Here is a 13,795-nt window from a genome sequence, read left to right as displayed (position 1 = left end):
CCTTTCTCCTTCTTTCTTTGTACGGCATGACGTGTTAGGAAAAGAGCAAATTAGATTGTACGCGAAAGAGCTCAGAAGAAAATTGAGCAATAAAAGGAGGGAAAATGATGAAGAAGGGCAAAATTCGTCAAAAAACATACAGCCTTATCAATTTTTTGACTTCGTAGCTTGTATTTTCCATCGTCCCCTGGTAAAGTATCCGAGTATAGTATCTGTCAAACCATCATGAAAGGTATATAGCTTATTCAGGATACGTCCATACGATTCCGGATATTTTTGAAATCGCATACTTTTTTTACATGGATCGGCCTTCCGTCCACACGAACCAATCAATCCGGTCACCGAAACCGCATTGTTTTCAAACCGCTCTCCAGAGAAGGTTTAAGGTGCCGTCCACACGAATCCGGATAAAAAGTATCGTAAAATTCCGAAAATAAGCCCCTTCTTGTATAAGCCCCTCCAAATATAAGCCCCCCAAACTGATAACGCAAAACACCCTCCGTTAAATCGCCCCTCCAAATATAAGCCCCCCCCCCGGGGGGCTTGTACTAGGAAAATTGCTCTCAAATACAAAGTAAAACAAAGCAAAAACGGTAATTTACTCTCAACTATGAGGCTAACCCAATCGGTTTTGAAACGCAAATTTCCCTCCGTTGATAATCCCCTCCCAAAATAAGCCCCTCAAAAAGGGCCTTTGAAAAATTATATGCCCCAGGGCTTATTTTCGGAATTTTACGGTATGCGGTTTCAAAAATGTCCTGATTCGTTTGGACATGGCCTCATTGAAGGTTGCTTTTGGCATGGGGAATGGCGCACTGGGAAGCTATTTTTGGTGGTCCCTCAAGCACATCATTGCAATGAGTTCCGTATGCCCAAATGTCCAATGTCCAATGATCATCTGTTTTGATTTAGCTTTATTTAGTTTTTCCTCGCTTTTGTGATGATGATGTTTGCTGATATGTACTGTTTTCTTCAGGGTTGTTGTGTTGGAGAAGGCACTATGTCAAATTTGTCAAAATCTGGTCTTGATGTGCAATCACTTGTCTCCATACCTGGTGAGACGGATACGGAGAGTGTCATTGCGGCGGATGATGTTCACGTGGAGGAGAAGATTCAAGACACTAAATCTACGGTAAAACGGGCAACAAAAACGTGCAATTTGTTTTGCAACATTCCTGCAAAACGAGTTGAAAAGTAATGTTGCGCGTTCAACCACCCACGTTCAAATCTGTCTTGCACCAGATCAGGTTGTCGCAAGTTGCGTGACTAGTGACCTGTGATTGGATAAAATTACGCGGGAGTCACGCCATACATAAGAGCGTCACTTGTTGCAAAACAAGTTTGTCTTGGGTCAGTGAAACATGTGCGGATTTTGTTGCAAGAATACAACGTACAACTTTCTACTTTCTGCAACAACTTTTCGGAGCGTCACTTGTTGCAAAACAAGTTTGTCTTGGGTCAGTGAAACATGTGCGGATTTTGTTGCAAGAATACAACGTACAACTTTCTACTTTCTGCAATAACTTTTCGCAACATGCAACAACCTGATCTACGGTGGGAATCGAACTAACGCTGTTCAGATAATTCATCGTTGCTCTTTACATTTTACTTGCCCACACCGTCACGAGGGCATGGAAAAGGAAAAAAACCAAACAACAACCGCGGACACTAATGCGTCTCCCAAGGAGACGGGGGCCGCTATTTCTACGTGGTCATCCGAACATTGAGCGAAGGTCTAACCGTTTGCAGGGCAAAGGCATTACTTTCTTTCACAGTATTAGACTGACCCGGGGATTGAACCTGTGACCTCCAGCGCTCTGTCAACGAAGCTTACCTTGCTGCTCTTAAAGGAGCTTTGTCACCACTGTCTACTCTATTTTGCGGTCAATATTGCCAATTACGTGTTCTGCGGCGCTATGGAAATTAACGCTTTGTAGCAAAGAAATTACTTGTAAGTAACAAAATTACTGCTTCTTGTCCAACAAATATGCTTTGCTTTCTAAGCGTGATAGCAAACGTTACAAACAACGAAAATGAATTTTGAGAAACGGTTAGGCTAACAAGCTTTCAAAACCCACCATCGCAGTCCGTTTTATCATCTTTAACTTTGTCCATCCATGTCTTCTTCAGTATATTCTGCGATATTTACATGCACCTTCTTTTAATGTTTTGAGCGGGTATTTTTTTGTTTCATAGAATTTAGTGGCAGTTCCTGCTGTTTGAATTTTGATAAATTTTGTGACATAGCCCCTTTAAACCTGCGCTAAATGTTTGATCTGATAAATATTTCACATAAGCGCGTCCATTGAAACTTCCTTACTGTACGAATTATCGTGTAGGAAACAGCCAAGAAGCAAAATGTTACTGCAAAAGAAGATCGCTACACAGGGACAGTGACGTGGAGGGTGTACGTTAATTTCTGGTTGACAGGAGGTGGCGCTTTTCTTACGCTGCTGTTGCTGATAGTTTTCCTTGCTTCACAGGTGCGAGTTTAGCAGTCTTTATTTTTTCCAGTTTGTAAGATCTAACTATCTTCAGAAGAAAAAAAAACGTTATTTTTTGGGTGTTTTGCTTGAATGTGTGTCTTTTTCGACGAAAGAGACGGAGAAAGATCCTCCGTCTGTTATAGTCCTCTGACTGGTCCCTGTAGGGTAGATACCTGATGACGTCACAAAATTTGAGAAATTGTTATGTTGGGTGGCTTAATAAAAAAAAAAACCAAGATGAAAAAGGCCCAATTGTCATGAATTAACATGCTAGTTCAAATTGGTGGTGAAATATTAGCAACGTTATGCTCAAATGACTCCACGCAAAACCTTCTAAAATTGGCTTTGATCTTACCTTTTTGGATTTTAGAAGGATTTTATAATCCGCGCGTTACGTTGCTAATATTTCACCAACAATTTTCTAGCCAGCTGAATTTTGGCATGTGGACAGATTTCATGTTGCTCATTCTGAATGTCTCAGTCAATCCCATTCGTGAGGTCACACTTCTTTATTCTGTGCTCTATTATCTCAGTTCTTGTCGATGTGCAGTGTTTCGCCCAATGTAAGGGAATCCGGGACAATCTTGGATTCTGGATTCCACGCTGTGGATTGCGAATTCCAGGTACTGGATTCCAGTCTTTGTCAGTAGAACTTGGATTCTGAATTCCAATCATTGGTGCGATTCCAGATTCCTTGAGCTGTATTCCGGATTCCAAAACCCAGGATTCCGGATTCCAGAAGCAAAAATTTGCCGGATTCCGGATTCCCTCACATGGGGCGAAATGTTTGATGTTTTGAGCTTAACCAACCACGAGGACGACGTCAGTGGAAGGAAACTTCCTTCAAAAATAAGCTTGCGTTCTTTCAAACTTTATCGCGTTCATAGTTCTCAGGACTGTCTCCTAGTTCCAAATTGTCTTCTCTGTGTGTTTACGTTCTCCATACAACGTCGCAGAAGGAAGTTTTACGTCGTAGTCGTGCAGTGGTCGTCAATACCGAAATGTACCAAACAAAATGGCATGCTCCTGCAGCTATTGTTTTGGCTTTTATAACCATTTGTTTTTTTGTCGTTCTCGTTGCCATTGTTTTCTTGGTTGCCTAAGTTCCCCGATATCGAGGATACTGCACTTATACTCCTTTTCAAAATTAAAGATATCTCAAGTCAAAAATTGGCAATTGACTCTATTATAATATGTTATGAATGAAGCTTACTTTAGCATGACACTGACAGGCTTAAATAATTTGCGTAGAAAGTTGCAGATGAATAGCTTTTTAAAGCTAATTCGCCATTTGTACAGCGCGCATAATACCCCTCGGTTTCCCTTTAAACATTTTGCATAAACTTTATTTTTAATTTTTCCTGCGCATTCGTCGCGTGTCAACAGAAATTTAGCGCAATGCTTGAGCAAAATCTTTGGGGGCAAAGAAGGTGTATTATGGCCGATGTGCAAATGGCGAATAATCTGGTTTTGTCCTATTCTAACCATTTTTTACACAAACAGCAACATTAATTTCCTTCATATGCAATTTTGACATTTTAGGCAGTACTTATGGGCTCGGACTGGTGGTTGGCGCAGTGGTAAGTCAGTACTAACCTTGCAATCCGAGAATTCCACCAGTAATCAGAACTTTCCAGTCAGATCTGTTTTTTCCTAAATAGTGTACAAGGTAGTGATGGTTTTAAGTGAAAATTTTGGGGAAAAGTCTTATAGTTGATTTTCAAAATCACCGACCCGAATGACTAGCTCTGACTCCTGGTAAGCACTGTTAGAGAAATTCCTCGTATTTGTGTGGTTTTCGGATTGTTGTTCGTTTGTTTTATCACTAAAGGAACAACCCAGAGTCTCTGTTCAACACCAGCAAAAAAATCAATAAATGTAGCCGCGGCAGGAAAATTGGCTCCTAGCTCGAAGCTATGCTTGGGACTTATGGTGAATTTCCAAATTGTTGTGCTTAAGGCACCTGTCGATTATCACGTTTTAAAGTCTTTCAACCCCAAAAGCGTTGCTAATGAGCAATTCAAGAAAAATTCCAACGTACGTTTTTTGAAATGATCGCACTTTAACAGGGCTCAAACTTAATTTGGGATTGTTGTTGATCATGTTGACCGGCCAAAGTAATTTTAGCTCGATCACGTCTCTCTTCTGACCGGTCAAAATGTTAAACATAACACAATAATAACTTGACCGAACAAACCCATCAAGAAAAAAACATAAAGTGAAAAAAGATTCTTGTCATTGTGTAAAAATGTTGTTATTTTCTGGTCACATATTTACGTGTCGGGTCAAAATGAGCAGCAAACCGACAATTTGTCCGGTCAAATGGTCATCTTGGCGGGACATTGTCCTTTGACCGGCCTTTATTTTGCGCCTTGCTTTGATATGTTTCTTATGAACCTCAAAGGTTATCGAAATTGACTATGTGAGTGAGTTTACATGTATTCAAAGTTGCTTTACCACGCGTTCTTTTGCAGGGCAGATACAGAAGAAAGGCAGGCTTCTTTTTTAAGTAACTCAACTGATAGTAAACACTCCACTGAGACGAGGCAACGCAATATTGGAGTTTACTGTGCGCTTGTCTTTGGGACTTTTCTGTTAGCGTTTGTAGGTTCCGGAATGTTTTTGTATATCGCTGTATCCGCGTCACAGAAATTGCACAACCAGATGTTTGAGAAACTCCTTGGAGCAACGATATACTTCTTTGATACTAATCCTGTTGGTAAGTATTTGTAAATGGCCATGGGTATGACCCTTTGTTGGGTGTTCTGTGCCGTATCCAAATCTACAAGTCTAAAACTTAGAGCATTCTGTGTTATTTGCACAGAAACCCTTAGGCGTACTTTGGTCATCTTCCGTAATTGAGAAACTGTGCGGAGATTGTGACCGTTAGCAGTGTCACGTTTGTGCTGAGTATGCAAACTTTCAATAAGCTGACGTATAGTATGTGCAGTTCAGATTTTCCAGCAATCAGGCTTTATGAAGAATCTGCCAAAACAGCGCTTAGAAGAATTTTAAGGTTTTCATTTGAATTATCCTACACTAGAACCACAGACTCAAAAGTCAAACCTTCATGATCTGCCCCATGATGAACATATAGAAAAGAAGAGGCTCCACTCATGAATTTCAATCGTCAAATTCATGTTTCTTATCCGTTCAATAGATTTTAAGCACAATTCGAAAGTTAGAACCACATTACTGTTAGAATAGTTCTTCTTGGGCGTAACATTTGCAGTATCTTTACTTCTTTTAGGTAGAGTTTTGAACCGGTTCTCTAAAGATATTGGTCAGATGGACGACTTGCTACCTTACGCATTTTACGATTATACTCGGGTAGGTGGTTTGATTTCGCATTTTTCTTTACGGTCGTGTTTAAAGTGACAATGGTTCAGTTTCGAATAGAAACAATAGACACAGTTGTATAAAGGTTTTCTTCGGACTGGAATTTACCTTAGGTTGAGGCTAAACCTGTGCAAATGAGTCTTCAGTGCTTCTGTTAAGCGCCCACGACGAATTTCAAACTGGACGTTTTCGGAAAAACCCTTTCAGTGAAAGGCCTTTTTTTCTTCACAAAAATTGGTGACTGTTCTTTTGTTTAGTGGTCCGCATTGTTCAGAAATTGTCATGTTATTCACAAACTGTTTCTTTTTTTAATTGCAGCTGATGGTTTCGTCTTTTGCAATTCTGTTGCTAAATGTGGCAACCATGCCATACCTCCTGGCCGCAGCTATTCCCATAGTAGCCTTCTTTCTTTTCATACGAAATTATTACTTGAAGTCGGCGAGAGAGATCAAACGCTTGGAAGCAATGAGTAAGTGTCAATACGCAGGGTTTGTACAGTCTTAAATTCCTAAAAGAAGTCTTGACTGCAACAAGAAGCTATGAGAGCGTATCCTTGGGCGGACAACTGAGGCTTATATTTCGGGGAGATAACGAGAGAACGCGCGAGCGAGGGACAGAAAATACGAAATCTCCCTTTCTTCCCCCCCCCCCCCCCCCGTCCCCCGTCGTTCTCACGTCTCCAGAAAGGCGGTTAGCGCCCTTTCTTATTAATTGTTTTGAGGAAAACTGAGATGATGAGGATGACAGAGCATGAAGTCGTGGTACACAAATGTAGAGGCACTCCTTGTTTACTCATAATGAAATGGAATCACATCTGGCATGAAGGAAAAGAAATGTAATGCTGCCTTTGGGGAGCAAAAAAGTTTTAGGGAAACAAAAGAAATGTAACGGCGTTTTGAGGCGGAGAAAGATCTACCGCGAATGTTTCTGTTGACTTTTGATAGAACAAAGTGACTTTTGCCCACATCGACATGCACTATACGCGCGTCAAATATCAACGAACTGAAAACTGCCCACTTTTCTTCAATGGAAAACGAACGAGGGAGTTATAAATTTACGTAATTACAGTACGTTTCAATTTGAAGGGGACAGATACCTGTAACACGAGCACAGTTACTGGCATAGCATATTATATTTGTGAGACTAGCAGCAGTGGTTTATAATGCACGCTTATGAGATTTTTTTGCAAAACAGGAGTAACCATTTCCAACTGTACTATTCGCGCCAACGATTGCTCTTCTTTCGTTGGTTTTAAAAGTAGTAATTCGCTACTGGGGATTTTCAATCCAAACCCTTGGAATTCTACGACAAAAGACGAGTTTTTGCTGATCCCCTTTCTATTCATTATCATTTTTCAGACCGCAACCCGTTCTACTCGCATTTGTCTGCCAGTATCCAAGGCCTCACCACTATCCGAGCGTACACGGCAGAAGAAAGATTTCGGCACCAATTTCACGTCTACCATGATGATCACACAGCTTCATGGTTTCTTTTCATGACAGCTTCAAGGTGGCTTGGCTCCAGGCTTGATTTCATCTGTTCTGTCTTTGTTACTTTTGCAGCATTCACGCCTTTGCTTATGGCAGAAGGAGGAATAAGTACGTCTGTTTTATGACGCGGACAATTAACCCCAATTTGTCATCCCCCCTGTTAATTTTTAGATCAGAGATGACGTGAATGATTGATGTCCCCTCTCAACCTCTTGTCATGCGTCATCTGGAACTACTTAAAGGATGAGACGTAGGATCTTTGTATGAATCACCATTAAGGAACGACTGACTTGACTGCGATTTTGAATTTCGTGTATTGTTAATGATCTCGTCATTTCCACGTTTACAAGACTGCTATTGGTCGAGACCTTGCCTTCGCCCTGATAAAAAAATCAGACTTTCTCATAGCAATAACCATGTAGGTTGCGAGGGGAATTTAAGTCACTGTGTTCTTAAAAACCAGTTATTGTAAAGCTACCACTGCTGCCAAGTGCTTTGTCTTTTGCGAGAATTATTGAAACGTTTAAGAAATATTTCGAACACGGGAAGGCGTGTTATCTAATTTCCCATCACCGAGACGAGGGTAAATGGACTCAGACGTTTTGCTTCGGCCAAAATCTTCTGTTTTAATCGTTAAAATAAAAAATCTTTAGCATCGGCTACATCTCTTTTGCTTGCCAGTGTCGTATGTTGTTTTTTCACGTATTTTTAGTCTAGAAATACTAGGAACGAAAATATAACCATCTTTTTTCCTATTTACTGAAGAGATGTCTGCTGGGCTTGTTGGCCTTTCCCTGACGTACGCCAAGGTATTAACCGGATCATTTCAGTGGTGCATACGACAAAGTGCAGAAGTTGAGAACCTGGTATGTGGTATTAAGTGTTTGTGATAATTTAACACAGCGAAGATCTTATTCAAATCAGTTACTCGGTAATAAAATTGTTGCTTTTTGTGTCAGCTTTGACATGGACAAGTGACATAAACCCGGCACAAAAATTCGCTCTCATTAAGAGTCACCGCCCAAGATATCTACTTGTTTTGTATCGATTGATAAACTGGCAAGGTTCTTTTGTCAAGCTGAAAACAGTAGGTGCAACAGAGTGTTGTTAGACTATAAAACATGGATAGCTAAACTGTCAAGTGGCTTTTATCTTTCCAATAGCTTCATTCGTTATTTTTCCCGAAAAATCGGGGCTCAAAACTCAGCCTTGTGTCATCATAATTATATTTATTTGTTTTCTTATCGGTTAAGTTATAGAAAAAAACAAAGCCTCTGTCTTTCTTTACTTGAAATATAAGTTTCTTTCAGTTTCGTCCCCAGGCCATTGATAGGCGGACATCACATTCGAAATCGCTGAGGGCGACTGGTGACGAGGCTGAGTTTATCTATAAATTTTTTTGTTACTTTTGACAGTTGCCAGTGACTTAGTTATTGTGTTTATTTTGTAGATGACATCAGTAGAGCGTGTTATGGAATACACTAAACTGGAACAGGAATCCCAGCGTAAAGACAAGTCTGTTGCTGTGCCAGATAGTTGGCCCAAGTATGGAATAATAACATCAGAGGGCCTTTACTATTCACATCATCACACTTTGCCTTATGTGTTGAAGAAACTGAATTTCTGCATCAGGGCGGAAGAAAAGGTAATAAGACCTAAATGTTACCGTTCTGTAGTGGAATGAAATATACTCCGTCGTAAAGCGGTGCAGTCTAATTGGCGTATCTCACTGGAGGATAAGCTCCCGTAGACCCGAAGTAACTAAAAGGCACTTTCGAAATACTCATAATACAGCTACCCCAAAAACCTTTTGCACAAGTGTTATTTTCAGTTTCTCTTGTGCGGACTGCAATACCCAGGAGAAAATGAAAACAATTCGAAATTGGCGGGGGGGGGGGGGGGGGGGGGGGGCGTTGGGGTTGGGTGTAGCAAGCAAAGTGAATGAATGAAGAGTCGTGGATGAGAGGACAACAGACGTACCCTCATACCATACATATTAACATGTGAACAGTACGTTCGGACGTCAGCATACAAAGGCGCCAGTGGCAGCTGCCATCAGTCCATTTATGAGCTTGCTGTACCCACCCAACCCATGATGTGAATGATGTGATGTGTGAAGGCTGACCACAACACCGTGGCCTACGTCAAACAAAGAAACTGGTGAATACTCTCTGAAGCGGCCCTTTTTTAGTTGTAGGTTAAATACAGGTCCAGTGCTTTTATGAAAATTAATTGCCACTAGATGGATCTCTGTTTTTAACAGTTGAAATGAATTCAAAATTATTCGATATAATAAGCTCTCTGTTTGAGTTCAAATAATCAACAAGAAAACAACGAAAAAGAATTTTAAAATCGGAGTGTCGTAAGAACCCAGTAGATAACGTAACTTGCCCCAAGTTTCCCACTGACTTAGTAGTTACAGTGCTTGACCCACACTTTGTTGGACAGGTCAAGGTTCTTCTCAAGCGCTTCCTCGGTGTTATTTGTTTGTTTTTGCTCTTGCCTCAACTTTCGCCTCTTGCTCGTTAAGGGACTGCTTGTTATGCAGGCTGGTGGCGATGACTTCAACACATTTGTTGTTTCCGCCACCCAGACAAAAATAATTCACGTCCTCTTTTCACTGTTATTCCAGGTTGGTGTTGTCGGTAGAACTGGAGCTGGAAAGTCGTCACTGATGGCCGCCTTATTCAGACTGGCAGAACCAGAAGGCAACATTCGAATAGACGCTGTGCCGATTACAAACATTTCTCTGAGTGACTTGAGAAGTAACCTTTCCATCATTCCTCAGGTATAGTGTTGGGCTTTTTGTGGGCACTACCCATCTTTTGCCTATGATCGTAACCTTGAGTTTGGGCGATGAAGGCGTCAATGAATCATATTTAAATGCAACAGAAATTAGTAGTTTAGTACCAGCTACATTATTTACTGTCCACTGAAGTAAAACTCTTTCACTGAGTACTGTTACCCTGTGATCTAGTGTTTTAGTAAACTGTTAAATTTTTTGGGGACTTGGTCATATGTTGTCTTTTTAGGGCTGCTACACACTAGGGAATCATATTAGGGGACTAGGAGCGAGAAGAACTAGAACAGCAAGAACGAATCCCCTCGCTTGACACCCTTTTTATGACAAAAATGTAATTTCTTTAGAAGGTTATCCAATGAGGCACTAGTTAGACTCGCGGGGGAATAAACTGTCTGGTTCAAGAAGCTTTCACTTCCAAATGCAAATGACACTGAACCAAGTTGAATTGTGAAGGGGGCTCCGTTTTAGGAAATTATCGTCTGGCCATATAATGAGACGCCTGCGCAGAAGGTTTTAGCTTATGTCTTTTTTATCCTTTTTAGGACCCAGTTCTCTTCAGCGGAAGTGTTAGAAAAAATTTAGATCCCTTCAATCAGTATGGGGACTCGGAGCTGTGGAACGCCTTGGAAGAGGTTCGTTTACAGGAATAATAACACATTGTTGTGTAATTTTACAAATAATACCCTATGCTGTACACGTTTGTTTGATTTTGTTATTAAGGTTTGAATAAAAGATCTCTATTCGTAGTGAAAATAAATAGTGCAGTTAGAAAAGAAAATATATACAGAAGAAAAGTAGAAGTGGTTATTTTGCAATAAAGTCTACTTTACCATTTTAGAAACTAATCCCTTTATCTATTTGTTATTTTTTTTTTCCTGGGGTAAGGGGGGGGGGGGGGGGCGACACCTTTAATTCAAGCTATTGTATTTCTCACGTTATGTTCTATGTCGTCTAATCTTTAGGTACAACTCAAGGAAACTGTATCAGAGTTGCCGGATGGCCTGGAAACTAAACTTGCTGAGGGAGGCTCAAATTTCAGCGTGGGTCAGCGGCAACTCGTGTGCCTAGCACGCGCTATCTTGAAACACAACAAAATATTAATCATTGACGAAGCAACGGCAAATGTCGATCTTAGGTAATAATATATAGCACGATTACTTGGTAATACTCTTTTTTAACACATAGTAAACAATTTTTGTCGATTGGCAGCGTGGAGATCTGTAGATTTGATAACTTTCTCATGTCATTTCATCTTTATTTCAGTACGGATGCATTAATTCAGGAGACAATACGAAGCAAGTTCCAGCGTTGCACTGTCCTGACTATTGCCCATCGTCTGAATACGATAATGGACTCAGACAGAGTAATGGTAAAAATGATTTCATCTTCGCTTTTTCATTTGTATACTGCGACTCTTCTTTCTTCGCCATTCCACCTTCACTTCACTCCTCCCTAGTAGTTTATCATTTTAGTGAACTTTACTCGATTGTATTCCACCCAACTTTTTCATGTTCTAGGTAACATGTACTTCTTCCTTCTTTCTACTCGTTGTGTCTTTAATCCACAGTCTCTACCGTCCTATTAGACTGCCACATCAATCCCTACTGTGCCCTACCCAACCTTATTCTATTCTACCCACCCCACCATACCCTCTAACGTGTACCCCACACTAACTCCCTACTCTGTCCAATACACTATAGTATACCTTAACCTACTCCACCAGAGCTCCACCTGTTTCGTATTTCACCCTACCCTCCTGATACTACCCTGCCTTACCTTACCTCAACTAATAAGATCCCCCCCCACACACACACACACACACACACACGCGCGTACTTTACCATCCCCTTCCCTCCCCTCCCTACCCTTTTCCGACTCCACTTGACGCAAGGTTTGCGTCATGATTGTTACCGTTTTTGTTTAGTTAATTGACTATCACCTTGGAAACATACTTTTCGTGAAATTTACAGGTTCTGGATGAGGGAAAGCTTGTGGAATTTGACGAACCTTACCTCTTACTCCGAAATAAAGAGAGCATATTTTCCCAAATGGTAGAACACACCAGCAGACAATTGGCATCAAATCTTTACGATGTGGCACGGGAGGCTTACTTCGCCAGACACGAAATCACGGATGACTCTGAGGTGGACGTGATACCAAGATGCATGAATGGGGACGTAACACCCTTGCAAGAACAGAGACCGAACGACGACGACTCAGATGATTATACCTCACCAAGATTTAGGCGAAGCTCGTCCATAGAGAAGGAAAGGTTGTTATTTGAATCCACCGTTTAATCACTCCCCCTGCCAGAGTAAAGTGTGGTAACGTAGTCAAACTACCTGAGCTGACGTTTGATTTGGTCGACAAAACCTCGTCAGCAGTAGCCTTCGGTGGAAGTCTTTGTGTTTTGTAAGGTGAAATGTATGACTGAACTTTGTTTTGAAAGTTCTTGGGCAAGAGAAACGTCGTTGAACATTCTATGACATCATTGAATGCTCTTCTCTTTCATACACGTTTTCCCAGACGTGCGTAAATGCCGTGATGCCCTAGCATATCTTGCTCCTTTTCAAAAGACAGTAGGGAGTTTACGTAACGACGACGGCGACGACTACGGAAACGTCACTTGAAAAGTCAATTTGCGCTGCCTCAAACTTTATCGTGCTTATTCCGTCTAGTTTAATTCGTCAAATGTCGGCAAATTTTTATGGAGTTGAATTCTAAAGGACTGCGTCAAAGTTCAGGAAAAGAAAAAGAAAGTTGTTGTCTTCTGTTCCCGTCCTCGACAAAACGTGAAATTAGGCAGTTTCAAGTTGTAGTCGTGCAACGACGGCAGAGAAATGTACGAAAAAGCGTGATGCACGTGCAAAGTTGTTGTTTTGTCTTGTTTGTTAGTGCTAGGTCAGCAGAACCAACGATCTCTGGATCTCAACGCGGTATAAACTAATATCTTAGTTTTCCTGTCCACATTGAAATGTTATTCACAAACATTGCTTATGTGGTCTTATATTTAAATTTGGGGATCCAACCTGCACGGTTTTCATTGATAGGTAAGCTTGTTATTTATTTATTGCATAGCATTCCATTGCAAGGCACAATCCTTAAAACATGAAAGCATGAAAACACTTCTGCGGCCATTTTTTAACTAATTGAGGAGAAACATGATTTTGTATCAACCTGACAGAACTATATTTAATAAATAAAAGCATTAACAGAATTAGATAAAATTGGAAATTTGATTTTTTCATTGTTATGGGGGGTTCATTGAGCAACTCTAAAAATATCATTGTAATACTCAGGTACAACTGTCAGAGCTCAAGCCTTTGACGCTGATGGAACTTTTAAAAAAGAAAATGAAGACCGGGGGAGAATATAATGATCGTCACGACCTTTTTATGCTCTCAGTGGTTAATAACAGAATTTAATGGTATCATCAGTTTTCTGGTGTAATACCAATGCTTAGCAAAACTCCTTTCTCAGAATGAATCAAAGGAATGGTTTTTTGTCTTTCTTAATTGATTCAGCCGATACATAAAACCAGATTATTGTGAATCACTCACTCCGAAGCCGGAGCAAAGTTTTTCAATCATTTACCCTTCAAAGGGTTATTGAAACAGAAGGTAATGAACACAGTATTTAAGTCGTGGACAGTGTTACATTTTGGCGACAAACTTTAT

At 40.6% G+C, this 13,795-nt stretch overlaps 1 protein-coding gene across 4 annotated transcripts in view; it reads left to right on the top strand.

Annotated features, from left to right (window-relative positions):
• The window catches only part of LOC140947628 (ATP-binding cassette sub-family C member 4-like), a 32,064-nt gene extending 19,507 nt beyond the window's left edge, over positions 1-12,557 (top strand). For 3 of the 4 annotated variants that reach the window (XM_073396775.1, XM_073396776.1, XM_073396774.1), the window contains 14 exons: positions 977-1,132; positions 2,340-2,483; positions 4,029-4,066; positions 4,961-5,205; positions 5,737-5,816; positions 6,144-6,294; positions 7,184-7,423; positions 8,081-8,181; positions 8,766-8,960; positions 9,948-10,103; positions 10,661-10,750; positions 11,081-11,253; positions 11,382-11,487; positions 12,089-12,557. In XM_073396775.1, the coding sequence (XP_073252876.1) occupies positions 977-1,132; positions 2,340-2,483; positions 4,029-4,066; positions 4,961-5,205; positions 5,737-5,816; positions 6,144-6,294; positions 7,184-7,423; positions 8,081-8,181; positions 8,766-8,960; positions 9,948-10,103; positions 10,661-10,750; positions 11,081-11,253; positions 11,382-11,487; positions 12,089-12,415 (2,202 nt within the window). In that variant the 3' untranslated portion in view covers positions 12,416-12,557. The remainder of the gene's footprint in view (positions 1-976; positions 1,133-2,339; positions 2,484-4,028; positions 4,067-4,960; positions 5,206-5,736; positions 5,817-6,143; positions 6,295-7,183; positions 7,424-8,080; positions 8,182-8,765; positions 8,961-9,947; positions 10,104-10,660; positions 10,751-11,080; positions 11,254-11,381; positions 11,488-12,088) is intronic. The other variant, XM_073396778.1, reaches the window with a different exon arrangement.
• The last annotated feature ends 1,238 nt before the right edge of the window (positions 12,558-13,795 follow it).

Source organism: Porites lutea, chromosome 9 (genome assembly GCF_958299795.1).
Source record: "Porites lutea chromosome 9, jaPorLute2.1, whole genome shotgun sequence".
NCBI classification, from domain to species: Eukaryota; Metazoa; Cnidaria; class Anthozoa; order Scleractinia; family Poritidae; genus Porites; species Porites lutea.
Note: the sequence above shows the minus strand (reverse complement) of the source record. Positions and strands in the feature narration are given on the sequence as shown.